Source organism: Erinaceus europaeus, chromosome 1 (genome assembly GCF_950295315.1).
Source record: "Erinaceus europaeus chromosome 1, mEriEur2.1, whole genome shotgun sequence".
Lineage (NCBI taxonomy): Eukaryota > Metazoa > Chordata > Mammalia > Eulipotyphla > Erinaceidae > Erinaceus > Erinaceus europaeus.
The window spans coordinates 56,060,944-56,088,580 of NC_080162.1; the positions used below are offsets into that span (position 1 = coordinate 56,060,944).

A 27,637-nucleotide genomic window follows, 5' to 3' on the forward strand; every position below is an offset into this window, starting at 1 on the left:
TTCTCTCATACAAGTATATAGATATCTCGGTCTGATAAAATGCTAGCATATTGTTCTGCTAATGCCTATAGTTTCATTTTATTATTTTACCGCCTAAAGTTCATACTTGACCCAGATATTCTTTTAAGAAAAAATGAAATAACATTGATTTACAAGGTTGTATGCATGTTTTAGAGGTACAAATTCGCAGATCTTCTTGGCCTATATCATCATATCACGTTCACCATCAATGTGCTAATATCCCTCCACCAAAGTCTACAAGACCCCATCCCCACCAACAGCTCTTTCCCCCTCCCTCATGACTGACTTTTAATGAGTTCCTCTATTGGTAAACATCTTTATTCCAAGCCATTGTATTGGGGAAAAATAGTTTGCAGAACAGTTACTAACTGATACATAAGTACTAATTGTATTTATTTTTTTATTGCCATCAGGGTTATCTCAGAGACTTGGTACCTGTACAATGAATCCACTGCTCCTGGTAGCCATTTTTTTTCTATTTTTTTATTTGATAGGACAGAGAGAAAGTGAGAGGAGAGGGGAAGAGAGAGGGAGAGTGATAACTGCAGGACATGCTTCACCACTCGTGATACTTCCCCACTGCAGGTGTGGAGAAGAGGCTTGAAGCCTTGTCCTTGAGTATGGTAATATATGTACTTAACTAGGTTGATCACCGCCCAGCCCCACAAGTACAATTTCTTATCTCCCCGTGACAAGAACATTTCTCTTACACACTACTTTTTCTAACCAGTTACTTTTTTTACTAAAATTTGAAATTGCTGTGGTACTTAAGAACTTACAGATATCATTTTTTAAATAATATTTTTATTTATTATTGGATAGAGACAGAGAAATTAAGAAGGGAGGAGAGAGAGTGAGACACCTGCAGCCCTGCTTCACCACTCGTGAAGCTTTCCCTCTGCAGGTAGGGACTCGGGGCTTGAACCTAGGCCCTTGCAGACTGTAATATATGTGCCACCGCCTGACCCCAATATAACATTTTGTACATCAACAAATGCATTTATTGACTTTTGTCTATAAATTACAAACTGAAGGGGAAAGTGAAATTTAATTTTGCTAGATTACTTGCCCATTGTAAGAGTTGTAAAAAAAAAGATATTTATTTATTTATTATTGGATAGAGGCAGAGAGAAATGGAGAGCAGAGCGGAAGACAGAGAGGGAGAGAGACGGAGAGACACCCGCAGCCCTGCTTCACCACTTGTGAAGCTTTCCCCCTGCAGGTGGGGACCGGGGGTTTAAACCCAGGTCCTTGTGCACTGTAATGTGTGCCACTGCCTGCTCCAATTTAAATTCTTTTTTTTAAAGATTTTATTTTTTTTAAATATTTATTTATTTATTCCCTTTGGTTGCCTTAGTTGTTTTACTGTTGTTGTTGTTATTGATGTCATTGTTATTGGCTTGGACAGAGAGAAATGGAGAGAGGAGGGAAGACAGAGAGGGGCAGAGAAAGATAAACACCTGAAGACCTGCTTCACCGCCTGTGAATCTACTGCCCTGTAGGTGGGGAACCAGGGGCTCGAACCCAGGATCCTTACATTGGTGCTTTGCACCACCTGCACTTAACCCACTGTGCTACCGCCCGGTTCCTCCATTTTAAATTCTTAAAACTAATGTGTAAAGTGTCTACTTCCAGTCTATAACAGTTTTTAAGTTTTGTAATTCTTGCCACTTGATACATACAAATGTTTTCTGTGTGGATTTCATTTGTATCTTTACTGATGTTGATATTTTCAAATGAAAAGACTTCTACTATGATCTATATGTTGTTATATATTTTTGTTGTTGTTGTTGCATTACTTATTTTTATTTCCAGGGCTTTATTGCTCTTAGCTGACTTTTTCAGATAAACAGACAAACCATAGCACTGATGCTTCCACCAGTGCTGTAGTATTCCTGTGTGCTTTACTGGAGGCACAAAACTGGGTCATGTGTATGGCAAAGCAAGCCTAGGTGAGCTACCTCACTGGGTGACCTATCATCCTAGGTGAGCTATCTCACTGGCTCCTGAACTACTGATTTTGAAAAATTCTCTTTCTAGAGCTATTATGCTAGCCTTTGTAAAAATAGACTACAGTGTTTCTCTCCAGTTTGTGGTTTTAGTTGAAGGTATGGGCTGCCCTGCAGAATTAATTTTTTGTGTTGCTAAGTTTGATTTACTTTTTCTTCTTTTTTTTTTTTTTTTTGCCTCCAGAGTTAATGCTGGGGCTCATTGTTGTTGGATAGGACAGATATAAGTGGAGAGAGGAGGGTAAGGTAGAGGGGGGAGAGAAAGATAGATACCTGCACACCTGCTTCACCGCCTGTGAAGCAACCCTCCTGTAGGTGGGTGAATCAGGGTTGCACATTGTGCCATGTGCCCCCTGATTTACTTTCATTGTGGCTTCAAGATTAAGTCACAGTGAGAACGAGATATCAGTCCTATGTTATGAAGGTGTCACAATTCTCCATGACACAACAGATACCACTAAAATTTAGGGCTCAAAATAGTTTCATTATCATTATCTCTCAGTTCTGAAGGTTGACAGAACTCAACTGACAGTTTTCGCCTGAGGGCAGGTCTGACAGAATAATTCCAAGATGACTCAGTTATACAACTGGACTTATAACTGGATGTTTGCTGTTGTCTAGCTCAGCTGGGGTTGTTGAACTGAGTAACTCCATGAAACTGCTACTGGAAGCTTGTGTTTTTCACAGCATGGTAGTGGGGTTCAAAGAGTAGAAGCTGCAAATAAAGCTTCTAAGGAGCTAGCATTAAAAATCCCATGTTCTGGGGGTCGGGCGGTAGCGCAATGGGTTATGTACAAATGGTGCAAAGTGCAAGGACTGGTGTACGGATCCGGTTCAAGCCTGCAAGACTCCCCACATGCAGGGCAGTCCTTCACAAGCGGTGAAGCAGGTCTGCAGGTGTCTGTCTTTCTCTCCTCCTCTCTGTCTTCCCCTCCTCTCTCCATTTCTCTCTGTCCTAGCCAATAACAATGACATCAATAACAACAACAGTAATTACCACAACAACATTAAACAACAAGGACAACCAAAGGGGAAAAAAAATAGCCTCCAGGAGCAGTGGATTCGTGATGCAGGCAACAAACCCCAGCAATAACCCTGGACAATAAAAGAAAAAAAATGCCCATGTTACTTCTCCTATAAGCAAGTCACTAAGGTTAGCCCAAGAATTGGAAGCATTAGAAATCCCACTTCATCTCATTACTTATATTCATCTTGAAGACTGTCTGCATTTTCCACCTTCTGAACACCAAATTTCAAACTAGGACACTAACAAGTATGAAAGTTTTAAACCCTAGCATAAAGTTACATGGGAAATGTGGCTTCAAGAGACAAATTCTTGTTACAGGTGTGAGGAGAGAACATGCCTTATGTTTGTAATAATTTGAGTACCAATGGGGATAACTGAGTATCATCCATGTTCCTGGGATGGATGTGATTGGCAGGTTTCTTCTTCAAAGTCCTGAGGCCAAATAATTGCTTGATTATGCATAAAAGATCAAACTATGGGGTCCTGGGGGGAATGGATAATTAAGGGGAAATCAAGAAGGGAGAACCAGGGACCAAGGTCTAAGAAAAAGCAATAAAAGTAGTGAGGGAATTGCACAGCAAATGATGCTTGAGAGCTAGAAGAAAGAAACAAAAGAAACCGTTACAGGGGGCCAGGTTAAGCACACACTTTATTGTGCGCAAGGACCCAGATTCAAGCCCTGCTCGTATCATACCTACAAGGAGGGATACTTCACAAGTGGTGATGCAGAGGTCTGCAGGTGTTTTTTTTTTTTTTTTTTTTTTCTGTCTCTAACTCTTCCCCTTCCCCTTCTCTCAATTTCTATGTCCTATCATGATAAAATAGAAAGGAAAAAAGAAAAAGAAAAAAAAGGGGGGGAGGAATGGCTGTTGGGAGTGGTGGGTCTGTAGTGCAAGCACCAAACCCTATTGTTAACCCTGGTGGAAAAAAAAAAGAAAAAGAAAAACTGTTACAGAAGCTTTGGGAAGGATAGCTATGGATGAAAGTGGACTTCCCAAAACTATTTCTGAGAAGAAACCCAAGTGATTTCCTTCTCTCACCAGGACACCCTCAATGTCCTAGTATTTTTCCTTAGACAACAGGTAAAACTTCCCAGTAACTAAACAAATGACTCAAGTCATCTTCTAAAGAAACTGAATTATTTTTTTTCCTAAGGAAGTAAATTCTCTTCTTTAATTTTAAAAACTTATTTCAGGCAGAACTTAAGAGGGGATGGAAAATAAGAGAGGGAGAGGTAGAGACAGATGTCGCTACTACAGCACTAGTTCACCGTCTGTGAAGCTTCCCCCCTGCAGGTGGGGATCAGCAGTAATGTGTGCACTCACCCCAGCCCCCTACAAAGTAAATTCTGGAGGAACAGTGAACTTCACTATTTCCTATCCTGTTTTAACACATGAGTGAATGAGGTACACAGCCAAAGTCACAGATTTGTAAAGAAGTAAAATGTATTAGAACACAAGGCCACAAAACATGGAGGAAACTTACTGTGAAGAATGTGAACTGAGTTAAATAATCTTTGACCAATTATGAGATGCGTTTTTCTACTCCACTTGATGAAAATGTAAAAGATGTTATTCAGTCCTTGCTACTATCATCACTTTCAAAGTGAATGCAAGGGGTCAGAAGTTTGTCTCAAACAAGCATCAGAGTTGGGTGGGAGTAACAGTTTGTGATGGGCATTTCATCTTTTTGTGTCTCCTGAGGTGAGACTTCTGGCTAAAGCTTTGCCCACACATCTTACACACATAAGGTTTCTCCTCTTGGTGTGTCATCTGATGTAAGCTGAAAAGTGACTTTTGGACAAGGCATTGGCCACTCTCTCTGTACACACAAGGCTTTTCTACTGAGTGGACTCGCTTATGTGTGATTAAAGCTGATTTACTGCCAAAGCCTAGTCCACACTGCCTGCACATGTATGGCTTCTCCCTTGAGTGTTTTCTCCTGTGCCTGATGAGACCTGCCTGGTGACTGAAGCCTCGCCCACATTCCCGGCACACATATGGCCTTTCCCCTGAGTGTGTCCTCTGGTGTGCTACAAGATTTGACTTCTGGCTGAAGCTTCGTCCACACTCCTCACACACCATGGGCTTTTCCCCTGAGTGTGTCCTCTGATGTCTAATGAGATTTGACTGCTGGCTGAAGCCTCGTCCACAGTCCTTGCACACAATGGGCTTGTCCCCTGAGTGTATGTTCTGGTGCCTGTTTAGGTGTGACTTCAGACTAAAGCCTCGGCCACACACCCCACACACATAAGGCTTCTCTCCAGTGTGAGTCCGCCTATGTGAGATAAGGGTTGAATTCTGGCTAAAGCTGTGCCCACACACCCCACACACATAAGGCTTCTCCTTTGAGTGTGTCCTCTGGTGGTTGACAAGGGTTGTCCTTTGCCTAAAGCATCGCCCACACTCCTTGCAGGCATAAGGTTTTTCCCCAGAGTGTGTCCTCTGGTGTGAGATGAGGTTCGACCTGTCACTGAAGCCTAGTCCACAATCACTGCACACAATGGTCTTCTCCTCTAAGTGTGTCCTCTGGTGTCTAACGACAGCTGATTTCTGGCTGAAGCCTTTCCCACACTCCCGGCATACGTAGGGCTTCTCTCCTGAATGGGTCCTCTGATGTATGATGAGGTTTGACTTCTGGCTAAAGCCTCGCCCACACTCACTGCACATATAAGGCTTCTCACCGGAGTGTGTTCTCTCATGTATGATGAGTGTTGACTTACGGTTAAATCCTCGGCCACATTCCCTACACACGATAGGTTTCTCCCCTGAGTGTGCCTTCTGATGCCTGGCGAGGCTTTTCTTTAAACTAAAACCCTTTTCACATACCCCACACACATACGGCTTCTCCCCAGAGTGTATCCTTTGGTGACTAAGCAGGTTTGTCATCTTGCTAAAGCCAAGTCCACATTCTCCACAATTCACTGTTCCAAATCCCAAGCCTTCTATCCTCTTCAACAGTTTGTCAGTTTCCTCAGGGTTCCCAGTCTGAGCAAGGTTGGCCTCTCTTTCCTCCCTTCTGATGCCATTCCTAGAGCTGACCAGTTGTCTTTGGGGTAGCCTAGAGAATGCTCCTAAAAGTCTTTTCTTTGTTTTCTCAAGCAGAGGCTTGACCCCTTCTTTCTCCTGAGCTTCTGCTTCATCACTCCAGGAATTGTGATCAGAGGCTTGTGGTTGCTGGTTTTGGTTCCCTGAGCATGAGTTCACTGGCTGAACATGACCATCTGCACACATGCCTGTGAAAATCCATGGACAGTGATTACATGGCATATGTTGCATGTGGGATTTCTGACTGGAGATATCTGGAGGGTTGGAAGGACAGGAGGGCTGTTTTGGCTTTGGTTCTGTTGCTGAAAGAAAAGTCTTAAGTCAGAACTGAGACTCATTAGGGCAGCCCAAACAATCTGCTTAGCCTAGTAGTGAGACTTATACCTTGTATTTAAAAATGCTTATAGCCAATCAAGACTTCCTTTACATGACTTACTTCTCTAGCTTATCACATCTTCCATTAGAATATAAAAACTTATTCCTGTTCTTCTTTTTTAAAATATTTGTTTGTTTTGGATACAGACAGAAAAACTGAGAGGGAAGTGGGAGATAGAGAGGGAGAGACACCTGTAGCACTGTTATACCACTCAAGAAGCTTCCCCTCTGCCAATGAGGAATGGGGGCTTGAACCCGGGTCCTTGCTCACCATAATGTGTGTGCTCCAAGTGCACCACAGCTTGATCCTGATTCATCCTATTCTATGTATCAGATTACAAAATATCACAGGCAGTTTCAGCTCTATAAATAAGGCCGATATGCAAGCCCATCACCACTATTATAATTATCTTTGAACTAAAAAATACCCACAAGGATATAAATTGTGTCTACAAGTGCTTCTTTTGAGAGATCCCTAACTTTAAGTCCACATGTTCTCCTATTTTTCTGTGAGAACAAAGGGAGGAACAGTCCTTCAGACAGGAGAAGCTCTTATGTAGAAACAGCATAAGAGAACAAAGAGCTAAACCAGGCTAGTGAGACATCTGAACTTTCCCACTCAAAAGTAATTAGAGAATTACTTTGTGCTAACATTTCTATAAAACTTTTAGAAGTGGACAACACTATTATATTCTAGATTTTCAATAACTTAGAAGGTGTTCTCTCTGGGAGTCCGGTGGTGGCACAGCGGGTTAAGCGCAGGTGGCGCAAAGCACAAGGAAGGGCGTAAGGATCCTGGTTTGAGCACCAGCTCCCCACCTGCAGGGGAGTCGCTTCATAGGCGGTGAAGCAGGTCTGCAGGTGTCTATCTTCCTCTCCCATTTTCTGTCTTCCTCTCCTCTCTCCATTTCTCTCTGTCCTATCCAACAACAACGACATCAATAACAACAAATAATAACTACAACAATAAAACAAGGGAATAAATAAATATTAAAAATAAAAGAAGGTGTTCTCTCCTGGTACTTTTGATGAATCTAAATCTTGTTAATTTCCATAATTGATGTAAATAAATTGTTTCTCGAAATCAGTTGTACAGAAAACTTTTTTTAGAGTCTTTCTTGTTTTTGAGATGTTGACAGTGAATATCCTTTCCCATCACAATAGGTTCTAGTAATTGAACACAACACATGACTGAGAAATTTGAGAAACCAGGCCATCATAGATCTTACTGGGTCTACCCAAACACTGTTCCCTTGGTCAATAAACAAATGAACTTAGAAAAGAAAAACTGTATATGCATTTATATGCCAGAATTATTCCATCCATTGGAACATATCCAAAATAGTACAGTAGTTTTAAAAATGTAATATACTGGCTTGTGAAGGAAATCTTGCCTGTTCCTAAAGTTTGTACTCCCAAATTCTTTTATTTGTACTTCATTTTATTTTTAGTTTTATTCATTTATTATTGGATAGACAGAAATTGAGAGGGGAGGGAAAGAGGCAAAGAGATACCTGCAGCTCTACTTCACCACTTGTGAAGATTTTCCCTTGCAGGTGGGGACCAGGGACTTGAACCTGGGTCTTTGAGCACTATAATGTGAGCACTTAACCAGGTGCGCCACCACCTGGCCTCCCTAGTCTCTTTTATAAAACAAAAAATGTTGAGGGAAATGTAGGTAATTAGAATTGTACAATTAAAGTTTTCTTACATTTTATATAAAGTGGTACCCAGAATAAGCAAAACAAATGTTATGAAATCTTTTGTAGTTCCTTAGAGTCTAACTTGAATTGGCAATCTTATTCCTTGCTTCCCTGCCCCCCTTTCTCTCTGTCTGTCTGTCTGTCTGTCTGTGTCTTTATGCCATATCACTGCTCAGCTTTGGTTATTGGTAGTGTGGGATCAGGCCTAGGGGGCTTCTGTGAAAGTCCTGTATACCACTGCTGTGCATCTCCTAGGCCTAGTAAAGTCTTTCTTAAAAAGCCAGGTAGTACTATGCAACAATTTAAAATGTAAAAACCACCTTTAGCTCACAAGCTGTTTTTTGTTTGTTTGTTTTTGTTTTTTGCCTCCAGGGTTATCGCTGTCGCTTGGTGCTAGCACTACAAATCCACTCCTGGTGGTCATTTTTTCCCCACTTCTTGGATAGGACAGAGAGAAATTGAGAGGGGAGAGGTAGAAAAGAGAGAGAGGGGAAGACAGATACCTGCAGACCTGCTTTGTGAAGCTTACACCCTGCAGGTGGGGAGAAGGGGGAGGCGGGGTCGGGGCTCAGATCCTTGCGCTTGGCACTATATGTGTTAACCAGGTGTGCCACCTGGCCCCCCTCAATTTTTCTTCATTGGCGTATCAACCCTCACCTCTACCTCAAACAGGCTTGCCATGCTTCTTTAGTCTACTCAGATTAAAAAAGAAAGAGAGAAAGAAGAGAGAAAAACAGTAATGAGAGAAAGAAGTCCAAGAATATGGAAGAGAACAGAGTAAGGTAGAGAGGGCAAATCCAGTGGGAGAAAGGAAGAATCCCCCTTCAGCATCCAGCAGTGTCTCCTCTCTCCCACCCAGAGCTCTGTGCCATTTACCCAGTATTTCTTCCTCACCTGGACAGGAGGCAGGTGGACATTTTCTCTCCTCTCTCCAGGTTTCCTTCCCTTGCTCCAGCTGGGTGATGAGTTCTGGTTTAGAAAATGGGATTCCTGTTCACAGGAAAAGAAAGCAAGCTAACTAGGTCACAAGCTCATGAGTCAATCCCAGAACTCAGTTAAACTGGGTGCAGACTATTAAAAGATGGTAGACCAAAGTATTGGGCTTTCAGAAATGGAATGGATGAGTAGAGAAAAGTAAAGGAAGATGAGAGATCCTACTCCATGCTTAGTAGTGGTAGACCTACCTCATTTTAGAAAAGAAGGTAACTTAAGAAGGGAATCCCAGTTAAGAGAAAAGGCCTAAGAATTCAAAATATTACCACACACACACACACACACACACACACACACACACACACACACACTTTAAGGTCTAAAGTTAGACATTACCTTTTGAATCTAACCCAAAGAGAACATCAGAAAGCAAGACGGCTGCTTCAGGCAAGACTTATACAATGTGTGACAGAGAATGCTAATTTTTTCTTCTTACAGATATACCTATTTTATGAGTGTAAGAAGCAGAGATGGGGGTGGAGGGAAGGGAGAGATAGATAAATAGATAGACAGAAAGACAGACAGACAAACAAACAAACTCTGACTATAGCACCGCTCTAGCATATGCTGTGCCAAGAATTGAACCCTGGGTCTCACACATGGAAGTTCTGCAATCTACCAGCAAAGCCATGTCTCTGGTCACAAGAACACAAGTCTTAAGAGATGTCAGTCTTACTATCAGAAGGTAGTTTTGCTCATTGGTGAAATATACATAATTGAAACACATGAACTTGCAAAAGAAGGAGAAGGAGGAGAAAAAGGAGGAGGCGGCACAGAATTTTGGTGGTCGGTGCAGTGTAGAACTATACACATTTAATCTTATAAACCGCCATTAAATCACTAATAAAAACACATGCACACACACATACAGAGAGAGAGATGCCAGGCTTACCCAGGGAGACCAGATTGCTGTAGTTCTCCAGCATCACCTCCCTGTACAGAGACCTCTGTGCAGGGCTCAACAGCATCCACTCCTCCTGGGTGAAATCCACAGCCACATCTCTAAATGCCATGTGTACCTATGACACAAAACACAGCCCTGCTTAGCCAGGAGCCATCCTTGCCTGTGGGAGGGAGGGACAGACAGAGAAGGCTGGAGGGAGGAAGGTAAAATGTCTAGATTCCTGACTGATCATAGATCATACCATGTGTTCAAAGACCTTTAAACCGCTGTTGTTGTTTAGCCAGCAGAACTTTTGATTCTGTAAATAGTTAAGGCCTTGGGTGGGTCATTTTTGAGGTATAAATACAAATACAGGAGTCTCTAACTTTTAGGTTACATCAAATTGAGGTTGAGAGAAGAACAAACAACATATAAGACTAAAGCAACAGCAAAAGCTTTCTGAGTATTTATTTTTTTAGTTAGTTATTACCAGAACACTGACCAACTCTGGTTTATTGGGCAGGGGATTGAATCTTGCACCCTGGAGACTCAGGCATGAGTGTCTCTTTGCATAAAACTTCTGAGTTTGAACAATTTAAAATAACTGTCTGACCAATTACTGTTGAAGCATCTACAGAACTAAGATTCATACAGTCCAATAATAGCAGAGATGAAACCACAACTTAGCTCTTCCCCAACCTCTCACTGCCCCACTGGCCTCTGTGGTCTTTAGAGGCACCACGGAGAGTGGTAAGGAGCACAGACTTGAACCATACTGTCTTGAGTTTGGGGGTCCACCCTACCTAGTGCCTCAGTTTTCTTACCTCTGAAATGTGGGTAACATTATATTTCTAACTCCACTACTGAGGGTGGACCTTCTTGGCTATTCAATCTACAGATTCATGCCTTACATCCCACTTTCAACCCCTTGTTCAATTTAACACTTTCTTTTCCCAATACTGTTTTAAGACAAGGCCAACTGGAGCACAGACATCAGGAAAGATTTTGTAAGAAGGCCTGGGTGTCTCATCTTGAAGAAAGGAAGGGAGTCAAGGGAATAGGGAAGTGCTGGGCATTCCAGAGGATTGGATGAAGGTGGGAGCAAGGGAAAGGATGCAGTGAGCCAAGGATGTGAGGGAGCCTTTGATGTGGACAAGGACCACCAGGGAGGCACAAAAGCAACTATGAACGGATACAAAATAAGGAGTATAGCAGTCTGTAGAGAAAGAAATTATTATGGTAAATTAAGTACTTTTTTCAAAAAAATTATTATCTATTTATTGGATAGAGACAGAACTCAAGAGAGAAGGGGGGCTAGAGAGGGAGAGACAGATAACTGCAGCCCTGCAGACCACTCATGAAGGTCCCCCCTCCACATGTGGGGAGCAGGGGCTGGAACCCAGGTCCTCGTGCACCGTCATGTGGACCCATGTTCCAGCTCCTGGTCTCTACCTGCAAGGAGAAAGAAAGCTTTGCAAGTGGTGAAGCAGGGCTGCAAGTGTCTCTCTCCATCTCTACCTCCCCATACCCACTCAATTTCTGGCTATCTGTATCTAATAAAAGATCATAAATAAATAAATAAATAAAACCACTGCTGTACCATAGCAGTTGAACCATTTCATATCCTCACTAGTAAAGGAGTTCTGATTTCTCCATATCCTCATCAACACTTGCATTTTCTATTTTTCTTAATACAATAATATTAAAGGACCCCTTGAGTTTGTGACAAAGTGTTTCTCTCTTACCATTTTTTAAGATCTCTGCTACCTTTGATCTTTGAGAGCTTATTTACCTTGAGATGGGTCTCAGAGTTGATCCTATTTGGAGTTTATTGAGCTTCTTGGTTTGTTTCCTATCTCTTTATTGACATTTCTTATTTATTTATTCCCTTTTGTTGTCCTTGTTTTATTGTTGTAGTTATTATTGTTGTTGATGTCGTCATTGTCAGGACAGAGAGAAATCAAGAGATGAGGGGAAGACAGACAGGAGGAGAGAAAGACACCTGCAGAACTGCTTCACCGCTTGTGAAGCGACTCCCATGCAGGTGGGGAGCCGGGGGCTCCTTACGCCAGTCCTTACATTTTGTGCCACCTGCACTTAACCAGCTGCGCTATCGCTCGACTCCCCTTTATTGACATTTCTAAATTGTTAGATCATTTCATTGACATTGTCCATCTCTTCCATTAGCTCCAGCAATCTTTATTTTTGCCTCCAAGGTTACCACTGGGGCTCTGTGCCTGCATTATGAATCCACTGCTCCTGGAGGCCATTTTTCCTATTTTTGTTAACCTTGTTGTTGTCATCATTATTATTATTGTTGACACTGCTGTTGTTGTTGGATGGAACAGAGAGAAATCGAGAGAGGAGAGGAGACAAGGAAGGGGAGAGAAAGACAGACACCTGCAGACCTGCTTCACTGCCTGTGAAGAGACACCCCCCCCCCCACAGGTGGGGATCTGGGGGCTCCAACCAGAATTCTTATGCTGGTCCTTGCGCTTCCCGCCATGTGCGCTTAACCCACTGCACTACCACCCAATTCCCAGCTCCAACAATCTTTAAGACAACTGTTTTAAAGTACCTGTCTCATAAGTCTAGCTTCTGATCTTTATTATAGATTATTTCTATTTGATTTTTTCTCTTCCTTTGAATACTTTAGTTGCAGCATCCTGATTCTTAATTTGTCTATCTTGTAACCTTTCTATTGAAAATGGAATGTCAGATTTTTTTTAATCATTTAATATAAGACAGAAATTGAGTGGGAAAGAGGAATAGAGAGAGAGAGAGAGATACCTGCAGCACTGCTTCACCCACTGCTGATGAAGTTTCCCCTATGCAGGTGGGGACTAAGGGCTTGAACCCAGATCCTTCCTCATTATAACATGTGCACTCACCCATGTGTGCCACAGCCCTGCCCCAGGATATCAGAATCTTATAATACAGCAATTCTAAAGCTGAGATTCCCCAGAATTTGAGGGTGTGTGTGGGTGTGGGTGTATGAAGGAGTGAGAGAGAGAGAGAGAGAGAGACTGTTTGTTTCATTTGCTGTAGGATACCTCTATGCTGGAATTTAACCTGAAGTATAACTCTAAGGTTTCTTCAGATATTTTCTGATTCTGTTCCTTTTTCTTGAGCATGATCAATAACTCTAAATGCTCCCATCTATACAGTTTTGCTTTTTGGATATCCTAGTCTTGAACTATTTATCTTCCAAAAGAGCAAGCAAGCTCCCCACCTGCAGCAGGGATGCTTCATGAGCAGTGAAGCAGGTCTATAGGTGTCTATCTTTCTTTCTCCCTTTCTACTTCCCCCTCCCCTCTCAATTTCTTTCTGTCCTATTGAATAAAATAGAAAAAAAAAAAAGCTTTAAAAAAATAATAAAGAGGGCAGTGGGTAGACAGCATAATGTTTATTTAAAAAGACTCTGCTACCTGAGGTTCCAAAGTCCTAGGTTCAATCTCCCTGCACCACCATTAGCCAGGCTGAGCAGTGCTCTATTTAGGGAATAAATAAATAAATAAATAAATAAATGCAAGAAAAAAAGCCTGCAGTGCAAGTTTGATCATTCTTATTCTTTTTTCCCCCGCTGGGAGAATTAATGGTTTACAGTGAATACAGTTATTGGTGTAAAATTTCTCAGTTTTTTGTAAAGCACCCTCATTCCCAGCCTAGGTCTTCCTCCACCAACTGCACCAGAACTTGAATGTCCCCCCTCACAACCATAAAGTCCTTTACTTTGGCACAATACATCAAGGGTTTGGTTACTCTGGTGAGATGGTGGTCAGGATCCTGGTGGAAGCAGAGGAGACTGTTAAGAGTCTAAATTTGCTTCCTGTAGATGGGGCATAAGAGCAAGAAGTGAGTCAAGGCTTTTAGTCTCAGTGACTTGAAGGAAGGAGTTACATTTCTCTGCTTTAAAAACAGACTATACTCAACTTAGATGGTGTATATTTGTGGGAAGTGATCAGTTTGTTGTTTAGATTTGTGATGGCAGTCAGATAGCCAAGGGGGAATATGGAGAAGACAGCCACAAACTGAAATTGAAATTTGGAGATTTGAAAATAGGCAGATGTCTACATTGAACCCAAGAAAGGGCCTTAAGAGTGGACAGAAAGAGGCATGAAGGAGAGAATGTGATGAAGGAAGAAGAAATAGCTAAGAACTAAACAGAAGTTGGGAAAAGGGCCTGGTAAAGGAGAGAGAGCAACAGGATCCTATGAAGAAAACCTAGAGAAACCATCTGAAAAGATATATTAAGGAAGAAGTAGGCAACTATGTAAAATGTTGCTGAGATCACTGGTGTCTGTCACAGGAATATTTTTCAGTAGATAGAGCTAAAAAGTTTTGTTGGAAAAATTTTTAAAAAATCATTTCAAGGGAGTTGGTTGGTAGCACAGAGGGTTGGGCGCATGTGGTTCGAAGCACAAGGACCGGCGTAGGGATCCTGGTTCAAGCCCCCGGCTACCCACCTGCAGGGGAGTCGCTTCACAGGCGGTGAAGCAGGTCTGCAGGTGTCTATCTTTCTCTCCCCCTCTGTCTTCCCCTCCTTTCTACATTTCTTTCTGTCCTATCCAACGATGGCAGCAACAACAATAATAATAATAACCACAGCAATGATACAACAACAAGGGCAACAAAAGGGGATAAATGGTCTCCAGGAGCAGTGTATTTGTGGTGCAGGCACCGAGTCCCAGCAATAACCCTGGAGGCAAAAAAAAAAAAAATCATTTCAGGTATTTAAATGGAGACTGTAAATATAAACAGTTCTTTCAAAAAGTTTAGCTCTAAGGAAAGACACAGGATTGCAGCTAAAAGGGAAGACAGACTATGGTCATGTTCTACTCAAAACCTCTGGTGGGTTGCTGCTGCCTTTAGATCAAGGTCATACTAACTTGTCACCCTTAAAACAGGCCTTATTGCCTGGGGAAAATAGTTGAGGCTCTGATCCCTTGGTGGGATACTGTAGAACACGAAGGTGAAGTTATACAAAGGAAATCCACCAGCGATTCAATAGACAACCTGCAATTGAGCTGTTGGAGACCCGGAGTCCTCCCTCTACTCATTGCACAGGCAAGAGCTGCCCAAGATACAAGAAAGTCACTGGAAACTCTCAAGCTCCAGCAGAGAATGATACTCTTCCTCAAAGACATCAGGAATGGACCTACCACAGAAGAAAAGTTTTTAGGCAGCCGCCTGCTGGAGAGCTCGGATGTGGTTGTGAATACAGCCTGCCCTGACATGCTGCTTATGCCAAGCATGAGCTGATTCTTTCTCATCTTTGTTAAATAAGGAATGTTAATACTTACTGAGCAGTAAGTATATACAGACTGTTCCAGCCCTGTACTAGCTCTACTTTATTCTGTCCTCACAACATCCCAAAGTAGTTCTACCTATTATTTTCACTTTACAGATGTGGAAACTGAGGTACAGTGAAGCCAATCTTTTGCTCAAAGTGATATAAGTATCAAGTGACAAGTCCAGATGAAATGTGGCTGCAAAAGTCATGTTCTTTTCAAATAGTAAGGACATTGATGATGAAACTCTGTGGGTTGTAATGATTCTCAATATCTCCACTGTGACACGAATCAAGACTGGTCAGGAAGTGGTTAAGTATTACATCTGAGTGGTGAGCCTATAGATGTCTATCCACTTCTCACCATTTGAAAATTTTCACTGATAAAAAGTAAAATAAGTGGCCTGGGAAATGACTCAGTGGTTAGAACTTTGGACTTTAAAATATGAGTTTCCAAATTCCATCCTTGGCATGGCATCACAGGTGCCAGAGTCTGTTTCCCTTTCTAGTTCTATTAATAAATACATCTTTAAAAGATTTTTAAAGAGTAAAACAAAATCTTAAATCACCAAACCTGGCCACACCTGATAGGTGGGAACCCCTGATTCTTGTGGTCTAAGCTGGCTCTGTAGGATTTTTTGAAAACTTGCTCAAACAGGTCCCAGTCAAAAATTCTTCCTCCAAGGCTTGAACCCAGAAGCGACTAGGCAAGTTGAGGACCCCACCACCACCACCTCCCCGAAAATATCGGGCCAAAATGGCTACTCCAGACCCAATTCAGCAAAGCCAGGTTAGCTAGCCAGGTCAGCCCAGTCTCAGCAAAGATCTAGGGTCAGTTTCTCCCCCAAATCCCAAGTGTCTCCGGGCTGGGAAATACCAGGCCTCTGAAAGACTACTTAAACTCAACCCTTCCCTCCTCCTAAAACTCTGGGGCTTGTGGCATGAGAGCCTCCTTCTTTCAATATTGTGATTTTGGCCAAGGCCAAAGGTCTCCCACCCACAGGCACCCTAAGAAGTCCAGCACCCACCACCACTGAGCTCCACGTCTCGGAGATGAGCGCCCACACTTCCCAAATAAGAGCAGCGGGAGAGCCCGGCCCGGGCCACCAGTACGCATCCCCTCCACGACCTCCTCTCCCTGACATCTGCACCGCCCGCGGCCTCGACCCACAGACCAACCTTTCAAGACCTTCCTTCCCGCTTGGGAAAGAAGATGACTTTTGCAAAGGGTCCCGAGGAAGGCACACTCACCAGCGCCACCAAAGAACAAGGGGGCACTCCAGCCACCAACTGGGGGATCCACGCCGACAGGAATGACCAGACTACATTACCCAGAAGGCTCAGCAAAGTATGGGGACCACATCTCCCAAGATGCTCCGCGCGACCAGCGTTTCTAAAGGCCGGTCTATCTACCAGTTTATGAGGAAACCGTTCTGGCTCGGTTTGCGCAAGAATGGCCACTTGGCACCTGGATGTCTCTCTTTATCCCCTCCCAAGCCATGTTCAAGAAATATGTAAAGGGTCCGGGATGAAACTTCCCGCCGTGCCATGATCTCCCCTACTAATGCCTCTTTCCCAAGCACTACACTCCCCAGTGACACCTGCTCGACTTCTGTTTCCGGTGCGGGGCTCACGCTTAAGACTGCATCGAGGAGCTACAGCTTGATTTCCGGTGGGGTGCTGTGATATTTCTGTGCTCCCGCTGCAGGGTTGTACGCCTATACCCTGTGTTCTAGCTACTGTTAGGCTGGCATGGCCTCCCAGCCAACACATAAGCGCCTCTCCCACTTTATTTTTTTCTTTAGAGAGGCAGAGAGAGTTAAGAGTAAAAGACAAAAGCTTCCTTCAATGTAGTGGAGGCCAGGCTTGAACTTGGGTCATGCACCTAGCAAAGCTATGAAGGGTCAATGAAAACATCCTTATCAAATCCCAGTACACAGTAGCAATGGAGAGCAGTTGGTTCCCTACCACTTAACCTGTTTTACCCCTTCAATAGGAGCTCAGCTTCCAGCAGAGGAGTCTGAAACTCAATAACTAGTATGATTTTTACATTCTCCTAACACTGGGCAAGGCCCTTCTGGTCAAGCAGCTGAAGGTACTGACTGCATGATGTGAAGTCTGGTACAGTGCACAGAAGCTGGAGCACCCTGGGATGAATTACACTGTTATCCTGCTCTAAAACCCACCTCTACTCTGAGCTTCTGTCATCTTGTCATCTTCCTAAGTTCCTCATTGTGCCTTAATAGGGCCTCTTCTTGTCATCAAGCTCAAGAGATTCTGGCTGCTGCAGCTGAACCCTTCACCTGAATGAAGCCAGGCAAGGTCTTCATTCCTGGGACTTACTGAGCTGCCTAGATGTGCTTTCCTCACCAGGAAGGGGTTGTGTGCTCAGAGGGAGAACAGACACAAGAACACAATCTGACCTCCTTGACCTGATGGCAGGATCAGACTGTAAGCTCAGGTGAGTAGGGAAAGAGTCATAGAAGAGGAGTGGGTGGGCCAGAGTTGGGACTGAAGCACAGCAGGGAGTGACACTGGTGAAGTGAGGTGAGGTGAGGTGAGGTGAAGTAGGGTGGGGAGGGGGTTCTATAGTTTTTAGGTAGAGTGGACAAGGTATGAATGCTTTGAATTCATCATTTCCTTGTGGAATCTGACATTTCCTGGGTCTCAGTAGCAACGGTTGTGCAACATTGTGAATGCACTCAGTGACCACAGAGTGTACAGTTCACAGGAAAAAAAATTGTCATTTGTATGAATATATTATAGTAAACACTCATAGACATGGTAAAGAATCCATCAGCATAACAAACACCTGAGCCCCTCTGTGAGAGAAGGTTCATGTGGTCTCTTCAGAGCCAACTCTGAGGTTGAGTTGACTTGACAGAGCTGGCTCCACATTCTGAGGCTCTGAGGATTCTATTACCTCTGTTTCCTAGGCTGTTGCTGATGATGCTGGTCCTACTCCAGAGCTGCTCACCCAACAGATGTCATTGTTGGTTGCATCTCTGGAGCTGCTGCTTCAGAAGGCAGTGCAGCTGGTAGTGGCAGTTCTGCAGCTGTGCTCACTTGTGAGGGGGCATCCATACCTGCATCTGTTCCAACTTCTGCCCTTCGAGAGAAATAGATACTGCAGCCTCTTCTTGGTCATCACAAGGATCTGAAGATGCAACAGAATAAGTAACCCATGAGCCAACTTTCAAGAGCTTCCCTAAATCATATGCCATCCCAGGACTTTGAGGGGTGTCCAGCCTGTGACCCAGGATGTCTTTCCTGCTGTTCTCTTCCAGGTGGGGGCGGGTGTCTGAGGTCAATTTCAGCTTCTGATACAGCACCACTACCTGAAAGGTCCTCTGTGTGGATAGTACAGCCCCTCTTATATACTCTGCCAGCCCAGTCCAGCCTCTCACTCTTGGCTTCTCTCTGTAGCAGATTCATATTCCTCAGTTGGGTCCAGTGCTGTATGATAGGGCAAACCTTTCTCCAGTACCATGGTTCTTTGGCCATGAATGCACATTCCAACTCTGCCTCCAAAGCGTCTGACCTAATAGGTGTCATAGTTAGCTGAAGCCCTGGAGTTACAGGTGCAGATGCTATTATAGGTGGTGGTGGCAGATCTTTGGTCTCTACTGGTGAGATTTTGACATGTGCAAGACATATCCTTTCACTGTGTCTCTGAGTTAGAGATGAACCTGTCAGCTTATCACAGGTGACTGGAGACACAAAAGAAGAATAAACCACCTAGTTGTTAGTATGCAGGTCTTTTCTAAAGTCTGATCATCCCAGGGTCTTGAGGGAAGCCCAACTATGACCCTCAGATGGATGCCTTCCTGGCTGTTTTCTACCAAGTTGGGGCAGAGGCCAGTCTCTGCTCCTGATGCAGGCCCAGCTTCTGGGGGCTCCTCCCTTTGGGGCCCAATGCCAGTCCCTACCCATGTCTCACACAAGCCCAGCCCAGGATCTCACCAGTGGGTCTAATGTGGACGAGCTCTTAAGTCCTTAGGAGGCCTGTGCAGCATGATGTAACTGTGCAGGTGGCTGTGACTGAGAGAGCTATGCACAGCCCTTGGGGAGGGCTCTGCCTGGTGAGTGAGCAGGGAGTCCTCCTGGTTATGTAGGGAGGCTTCTGCTGTGAACTCCTCTGAGGTGACAAGTGTCTGGGTGGCCCAGTTGGTCCTTATCCTCTATCCAGACATGCCAATCCCCCACCTACCCACCCAACCATCAAGAGGTCCTTGATATCCTTGATGGTGATTCTCCTGAACAACAGGTGTATAACTCTGCAGAGAGAGAGTGACTCAAAGTGTCCTGAGCCTCAGAGCCCTCCCTGCACATTATCATAGATGTTTCTTTTGCTTCTTGACTCTACTCCCAGATCAGCACAGACTCATGTTTGCACTAACTTCCCCAGGGATGAAGGACAGACATTTCTGAGATTGCCACATACCTTAGGCAGAAGGTACCACCACAGCTCTTCCTTTTCTGTCAGCCAGCCTTGACCTGTTGTGTAATTACTAGAAATCATCAACAAATTCAGTAAAGTAGCATATTATGAAATCAGTACTCATAAATCTATGTATTTCTTTATTCCCTTTTGCTGCCCCTGTTGTTTTATTGTTGATGTCGTCATTGTTGGATAGTACAGAAAGAAATGGAGAGAGGAGGGGAAGACAAAAAGGGGGAGAGAAAGATAGACACCTGCAGACCTGCTTCACCCCTCCCCTGCAGGTGGGGCACCGAGGGCTCAAACCGGGATCTTTACGCCAGTCCTTGTGCTTTTCACCACTTGCGCTTAACCCGCTGCGCTACCACCTGACTCCCAGCATTTCTTTATGCAAAAGTGGGCCACAGGAAATGGAACACAAGGAAACAGTCTCATTCACAACTGAATCCAAAAAGATAAAATAACCTAGGAATAAGTCTAACAAAGAAGGTGAAGGACCTTTTCAACAAAAATGATAAGATGTTGTTAAAAGAAATAGAGGATGACACAAAGAAATTGCAAAACATTCCCTGTTCATGGATTGGAAGAATAAAAATCATTAAAATGGCAACCCTACCAAAATCAATCTATAGATTCAATGCAATCCCTATTAAAGTCCCAAAGACATATTTCTGGGAATAGAACAACTTATCCAAAAATTTGTGTGAAGCTATAAAAAAACAACAACCTTGCTAATTCTGTTTCTGCTTCAGTTATTCTGTTCTCTCTCCCCTCTACTGTTTTCTGTAGCTCAACTATTTTGTTACCCTGTTCAGATACTATAACAGCCTGTTCGACTAATTGTGTTCTTTTTTTTTACATTTATTTATTTTTTCTTTTGTTGCCCTTGTTGTTTATTGTTGTTGTTGTTATTGCTGTAATTGTTGTTGGATAGGACAGAGAGAAATGGAGAGAGGAGTGGAAGACAAAGAGGGGGTGACAGACCTGCTTCACCACCTGTGAATTGACTCCCCTGCAGGTGGGGAGCTGGGGGCTCAAACTGGGATCCTGATGCTGGTCCTTGTGCTTTGTACCATGTGCACTTAACCCACTGAGCTACCACTCAACTTCCCATGCTTCCTAATTTATCAGGAGAACAATGTGAAAAGTCTCCTACTATATAGCCACACATCCAGATCACTGGGAGTGTATATTTTCTCCTGAGTTACCCAGCCTGTTCTCTGCAACCTCCCCAATTCAGTATTGGGTTTCCCTGCTACTGTTCCAGCCTGTGAGGAGCAGCAGCAATGGAGACTCACATTTGTAAATTTTTGAGGTTTAGGTGATTTTTCTCTTCCCTTCAGCAATCTTTTTGTTGATAAAACTCAGACTGGAGTTGGTGCACCATTTAGCAAGCTACCAGACTGGTACCAGCTGCTCCTGAGTACAGGCTTTTAGCCCCAGGAATCTTTCCTTAAGCTCCTCTCTGTCCATGAGCCACATGTGTTTGCACTCACACATGGCTTGGTGGGTTCCTGGAGTAACAAGAGAATTGTGTTCTCAAGTGATCGTCTTTGCTATTACTGGTTGATCTTTATTGAAAAAAAAGTACAAATAGCAAAAGTTCTCCTGAGAAAAAGAAGAAAAACGGAGGCATCATAATTCCTGACTTCATTTTATATTACAAAGTAACAGTAGTTAAAACAGTGTGTTATTGGAACAAAAATGGACATATGGACCAATCAAAGAGGATACAGCCCAGAACTAAACCCACACATTATATATAATAAAGGGGTCAAAACTTCCCCATGGGGAAAAGAAAGTCTCTTTAACAAATGATGAATTGAACAATCACATGTAGAAAAAAAAAATAGACCACCACTGCCGGGGGCCAGCCTGGCATGTTACTAGGGTCCTTGAAAGAGGAGGGGCATCGGCAGAAATGAGGTGAGAGACAAGTCAACTGTTTCAGGAGCAGGAGAGAGGCATCTCTGCTTTCCCTCTGCAGAGCTTTATTATATATACATTTTTCACCCAGATACAACATGCATCAGTTCATTTCAAACATGAGGTCCCTGAGTTTGACCCCTGGCACGTGTACTGGAGTGATGCTCATTTTCTCTCTTTCAAAAATAAATAAATCTTTAAAAAACTAAAATGCTCTAATTTACTCATCACCAGAGAAATGCAAATTGAAACCACATTGAGATTCCATCTCACACCTGTGAGAATAGGCTCCATCAATAAGACAAGAGAAGATAAGTGTTGGTGAGAATGTGGAGAAAGAGGAACTCTACTACACTGCTGGTGGGAGTGCAAATTGGTGCAGCCATTATGGAGAATCCTTAAATACAAATGGAAATACCTTATGATCTAGCAATGCCACTACGGGGCATGTGATCAAAAGATCTAATAGCACTGATTCAAAGGGATAAATGCACCCTCATGTTCATAGCAGATTTATTCACAATAGCATTCACAACTGAAACCAAAATACCCTTCAACAGATGACTGGATAAAAAAAGTTATGGAACATATACTCAGTGGAGTATTACTCGGCAATAAAAAAGATAATATCGTGTCCTTTGGGATAAAGTGGATGGAATTGAAGAAGATTATGCTTAGTGAAGCAAGTAAAGAGGTAAATGACAACTACAGAATGGTTTCATTTCAACTGCAGAATATAGAGAATTGGACATATGAATGTGGGGAAAAATGTCAGCCTATATCTAAGACTGTGGGAGCACTGTTGGTGGCGGGTGGGGGGGCACAGACCAATGATGACAGGAGTGGTAAGGAAAAAAAAGACTATACTATAAACCGTTTTTAAAAAGTAAAAATGAAAAAAAGAAATCGTATCCATTTGGGGCAAAAAAGAAAGAGAAAGAAAAATATATCCAAAAAAAAGCTTTTGCTCACAGATATTTTCCCTTGGCTCTGTATGATGTCAAAGTCATTTCGAATGACAACTTCTCAGCAGAGCAACAGCTCACCAGGGAGGCTGCATACCTTATCATGCTTTGTGGTGTAGATTTAAGCTTGGACACCAAATAGGAGATGCTATGAGACCAGGGGAAGTTTTGATGTTATTCTTTCTCTCTTCCTGTCTCTTGTTACTCTCCCTTTCTCTCTGCGTGTCTCCATCTCAAAGGTAAGGAACGTCTAGTCTTCAAAGTCATTTAGGGGAGTCAGGCAGCAGCACAGTGGGTTAAGCACAAGGACTGACGTAAGGATCCTGGTTCGAGCCCCCAGCTCCCCACCTGAAGGGAGAGTCGCTTCACAAGCGGTGAAACACGTCTGCAGGTGTCTACCTTTCTATCCCCTTTCCATGTCTTCCCCTCCTTTCTCCATTTCTTTCTGTCCGATCCAACAATAATAACTACAACAATAAGACAACAAGGGCAACAAAAGGGAATAAATAAGTAAATATTAAGAAAAAAAAGTCATTTGGTCTGGCCCTGCCAAGGTAAATGTAAATTTTTTTCATAGCAACTAAGTGCTAACTTTTAAACAGGTAACTTTCTATGGCTTACAAATGGCCTTTGGTAGGAAAAAGTTTCCTTTCCCCTATTATAGGAGATCCTATACCTCTAAAGATACTAAAAAAAAAGGCTTCAAGAGTTCTTTCCTTCTAACTAATCGAGGAGGTAAGTATGTTAAATGTGAGGGTCTAATGTAAAACATTAATCCCCTCCACAAAAAAATGTGAGGGTCAGAGAATGCTGAGGTCTGGCCCTGAGGGCTGGACACAAGCTTCTATGTTCCACTGGCTTGCCAGTGTGCTGAGTAATGCCTCATCCACTTCAAGCTCTTTTCTCCCAATGACCTCAGCACCTTGAACAGCAGGGGGCACCCTAGTCAAGGTGATCCACTCCATTCCCTATAGGATATACAAGTAAACCAGGTAGAGAATGAGAATAGGCCAACTTCTCAGAAATCAAGAGTTCAACTGTATAGAGGTCAGCCTTTTCCACGAACAATATGTATAGCTAAGGCTTCAAAAATCCTCTTGATTTGGCCCCTTTTAAATATCTGTGTTATTGAAACATTTAGTTTTAACTATGGTTATCACTGAAGATAACATATTCTTATACAGCCAGCCCTCTTATATGCTCAGTCTGCACATTAGTTGTTGAATCATGGGTCAAAAATATGTACTGTTAAGTAAACAATGATTGCATCTGTATGGAACACATACAGACATCTATTCTTTCACTATTCCCCAAATAATACAGTACAACAACTATTCACATAGCATTTACATTGCACTCAGATAAGTAACTGGCGATTAAAGTGTCCTTTTGAATTGTGTAGACCTACAAATACAGTGCCATTTTATGTAAAGAACTTGAGCATTCCAAGTTTCCAAGGGAGTCTTAGAACCAATTTATATTGAAGGACAATTATAATTCCATGGCAATTTAATGGTTTGAAATCAAACAAAGATAAGTAGTAGACACTTTTTTTTTTTTAAATGTTTGTGTGAGAGCATTTCACATAATAGTGTCTTGAAGTTCTTGTTCTTATTTATTGAGGTCCTACTATATGCCAACCATTGTATGTTTGCAGGAATAAGAATGCAACACCCTTGTTCTCATTAAAACTTATACTATAGACAGCAACAGCAAATGCCGGAGGAAAAAAAAACATACTATAGAAACATTTTATTTTATAAGTTTTTTTCCTTTAAAAAATGATATTTAACTATTTTAATAAAAGATAACACAGCACTGTTTGCCTATGGATTATGGTGGAGCTGGGAATTGAGCCTGGACTTCAGAGCCTGAGGCATGAAAGTCTTTTGCATAACCATTATGCTATCTTCCAAACTTCTAGGAACATTTTTTAAATGGAGGCATTTAAAAATAGACTTTGATGAGGTATATTGCTACTTTGTTGGTGGATGTGGTGCAGTAAGACACATGAAAAGGTTAGACATTGTACCCCTAAACATACAGACTTTAAACCAACAATAAAAATTTTAAGGTTGGGTAGTCGGGCGGTAGTGCAGTGGGTTAAGTGCACGTGGCACAAAGCTCAAGGACTGGCATAAGGATGCCGGTTTGAGCCCTTGGCTCCCCACCTGCAGAGGAGTCACTTTACAATCAGTGAAGCAGGTCTGCAGGTGTCTATCTTTCTCTACCCCCTCTGTCTTCCCCTCCTCTCTCCATTTCTCTCTGTCCTATCCAACAACAATGACTACAACAATAAAACACAACAAGGGCAACAAAAGGGAATAAATAAATAAATAAATACTTTTAAAAATTTTAAGGTTGCATCCACTTGTTTAGTTAATCAAATAAAAACAAATCTACTCAGCATATACCTGGCACTGTTTTAAACATTTGACAGTAAACAAGAGAGAGCATCTACCATCTCAGGAGTTTACAATTTGGAGATCAGGGGGAGGATCCTGGACAATAGACACATTAAAAAGTAAATAAACAAGTGAGGGCTCTGGAGATAACCCAACCAGTAGAATATCCATTTATATACAATGTATGAGGACCCAGGTTTGAGCCCCCAGCCACCACTTGGGAGCACCGTGCACAAAGGAATCTTTGTGAATAGTGGAATGATGCTTTATATCTCTTCTTTCTGTATCTATCTCTCTCTCCTATCTGAGAAGTGGGGAGGGAGAGTGTCAAATTGTGCAGGTATGAAGGCCCAGTGAAGCTTTGGTGGAAAAAAAATAAAACAAAAATGAAAGTCTAATTAATACTAATTGTATTTCTTTCCCTGGGATTACTTTTAATTATATTAAGAAACCACCCAGGTAACATTCCAGTCTGAAATTAGAATTTCTTTTAGCAGCCAGATTAGCCTTCCTGTTTTTATCAGGGCTGCTGAACATGTATTGCTCCATTGTTTTGAAAATAATATTTATGGTATTCTTGATGACAAATCATTATAAACTAAATGTTTAAGTCTCCCTAAAATGTATGTGTTGAAAGCTAATTCCCTATACTGTAGTTTTTGTAGGTGTGATCTGTAGGAGGTGATTTGACCATGAGGGCAGAAGTCTTATGAATGGGGCTCATGGCCTTATTAAAGTGTTCCCAGAAAGTTCCATCACCCTTCTGACTTGTGAAGACAGTGAGAAGATGAACCAGACTGCAAAGTGGCTGCTACCTTAATCTTGAACTTCCTAGTCCCCTGAACTGTAAGAAATAAATATCTGCATTTTGAAGCTGCTCAGTTGATGGTGTTTTGTCTTCTGGGGGCCAGGTGGTGGCACATCTGGTTGAGCGCACGTATTACAATGTGCAAGGACCCCAGTTCGAGCCCCCGCTCTCCACCTGCAGGGGGAAAGCTTTGCGAGTGGTGAAGCAGTGCTGTAAGTGTCTCTCTGTCTCTCTTCTTCTCTATCATCCCTTTCCCGCTTTATTTCTGGCTATCTCTATCCAATAAATAAAGATTAAAAAAACTTTAAAAAAAAAGAAAACATCTTTTGGGGCTGGGTAGCGCATAGGGTTTGGTTCTTCTTCTTCTAGCGTTTGCCCTTCTTCCGTAGCCAGTCAACAGCATCAGGTTGGGCCTGATGTAAAGTTTCGAGACCTCCTTTGAATCTGGAGAGGTGGCAGTCGTTGACTATGTGGGTCATAGTCTGTCTGTAGCCGCAGGGGCAGTTCGGGTGTCTCTGGCTCCCCAGTGATGGAACATAGCGGCGCACCGGCCATGGCCTGTTCGATAGCGATTGAGGAGGGCCCAATCATAACGTGCTAGGTCAAAGCCGGGTTGACGCTTGCAGGGGTCTGTGATGAGGTGTTTGTTCTTTACCTCAGCTGACTGCCAGCTCTGTTTCCAAGAGACTGGAACAGAGAAGGTTTTGGTGTGAAGTGCAAGGTCTGGCTCAAGGATCTGGGTTCCTGCCCCCCCCACTCCCCACTTGTAACAGGATCACTTCACAATCTATGAAGCAGGTCTGCAAGTGTCTATCTTTCTCTCCCCCTCTCTATCTTCCCCTCCTCACTTTCTCTCTGTCCTATCTAACAACAACAGCAACAAAACAAAACAACAATAATAGGAACAGTAATGGAAAAAAAGATGGCTGTCAGGAGCGGTGGATTTGTAGAGCAGGCACTAAGCCCCAGATATAACCCTGGAGGCAAAAAATAAAAGAAAAAAAAACCATCTTCGTCTTAAACTGATGATATGTGAATCCTAACAAATAATTTAAGACATCTGGTTTCCACTTTCAGCCCCACAAGATGTAGGCAGAAGTTGGAGCTGGCTGAACATTCCCTTTTGGTAGAAGACTGCCACATTCACCTGCGACAAGACATTAAGCCTGATATCTACTGAGTTCTGTTTGTTCTGGGTAAAGAATAAATTCCAGGCTGATATCAGTGGCATTCCACCTAGAAGTACAAATGATTGTGTTTCCTTTCAGTTTCCCAATACCTGGGTGAAATGAATATATGTTACTGTGTTTTCTATTTTTCGCCAACCATCTTCACCAAGAGGAGTTTCTAATAGCACTGACAGTATCTTTCCCCCCTGCCTTTATCAGCGATTTAACAGAGTTTTACAAGATGATAAGATCTTAGAGGTATAACTTCACATCCACACATGGTAAGTGTATACCACCACACCCTTCACCAAAGTTCTAAACCCTTACCCCTCTCCCCTCCTAATCACCATAGTTCTCACAAAATTCAAGAGATGGTTTGATTACAATATTTGTTTTGTAAGTCCAGTTGTTTTAGTCATCTATTCCACATGAGTAATACCATCCAGTAGTTATCCTGACAATATCTCTGTGACAATTAGAAAAAGATACCTCTATCCTTAAGGCATTTTCTCTCAGAATCTTGTTAAAAATTTTTTTATCGGGGTCGGGTGATAGCGCAGTGGGTTAAGCACAGG

At 42.7% G+C, this 27,637-nt stretch overlaps 1 protein-coding gene and 1 long non-coding RNA gene across 3 annotated transcripts; one reads left to right on the forward strand and one right to left on the reverse strand.

Moving 5' to 3' along the window:
• Window positions 1-4,484: 4,484 nt before the first annotated feature.
• Window positions 4,485-16,801, reverse strand: ZNF133 (zinc finger protein 133). 2 transcript variants are annotated; one of them, XM_007525625.3, is made up of 4 exons: window positions 16,600-16,801; window positions 10,068-10,194; window positions 9,077-9,172; window positions 4,485-6,406 (listed from the first exon to the last, which is right to left on the reverse strand). In XM_007525625.3, the coding sequence occupies exons 2-4, from the start codon at window positions 10,186-10,188 to the stop codon at window positions 4,701-4,703; spliced, it is 1,923 nt and encodes a 640-aa protein (XP_007525687.2). In that variant the 5' UTR covers window positions 10,189-10,194; window positions 16,600-16,801; the 3' UTR covers window positions 4,485-4,700. The 2 variants fall into 2 exon arrangements, with proteins under 2 accessions (XP_007525687.2, XP_060042358.1); XM_060186375.1 differs by lacking the exon at window positions 16,600-16,801 and adding an exon at window positions 16,528-16,583.
• Window positions 16,802-17,038: 237 nt separating this feature from the next.
• On the forward strand, window positions 17,039-25,958 carry LOC132541859 (uncharacterized). Its single transcript, XR_009552957.1, has 2 exons — window positions 17,039-17,809; window positions 25,742-25,958. It is a non-coding gene; the product is annotated as an uncharacterized LOC132541859 (long non-coding RNA).
• The last annotated feature ends 1,679 nt before the right edge of the window (window positions 25,959-27,637 follow it).

Bases quoted from the DNA above. Each gene is read 5' to 3' on its own strand.
- ZNF133 (XM_007525625.3), bottom strand. From the start codon at position 10,188: ATGGCATTTAGAGATGTGGCTGTGGATTTCACCCAGGAGGAGTGGATG. The intron at 9,173-10,067 runs GTAAGCCTGGCA...TCCTGTGAACAG, and splicing joins CAGCAATCTGGTCTCCCTGG to GAATCCCATTTTCTAAACCA. The intron at 6,407-9,076 runs GTGAGGAAGAAA...CTTTTCTTTCAG, and splicing joins TCCACCTGCCTCCTGTCCAG to CAACAGAACCAAAGCCAAAA.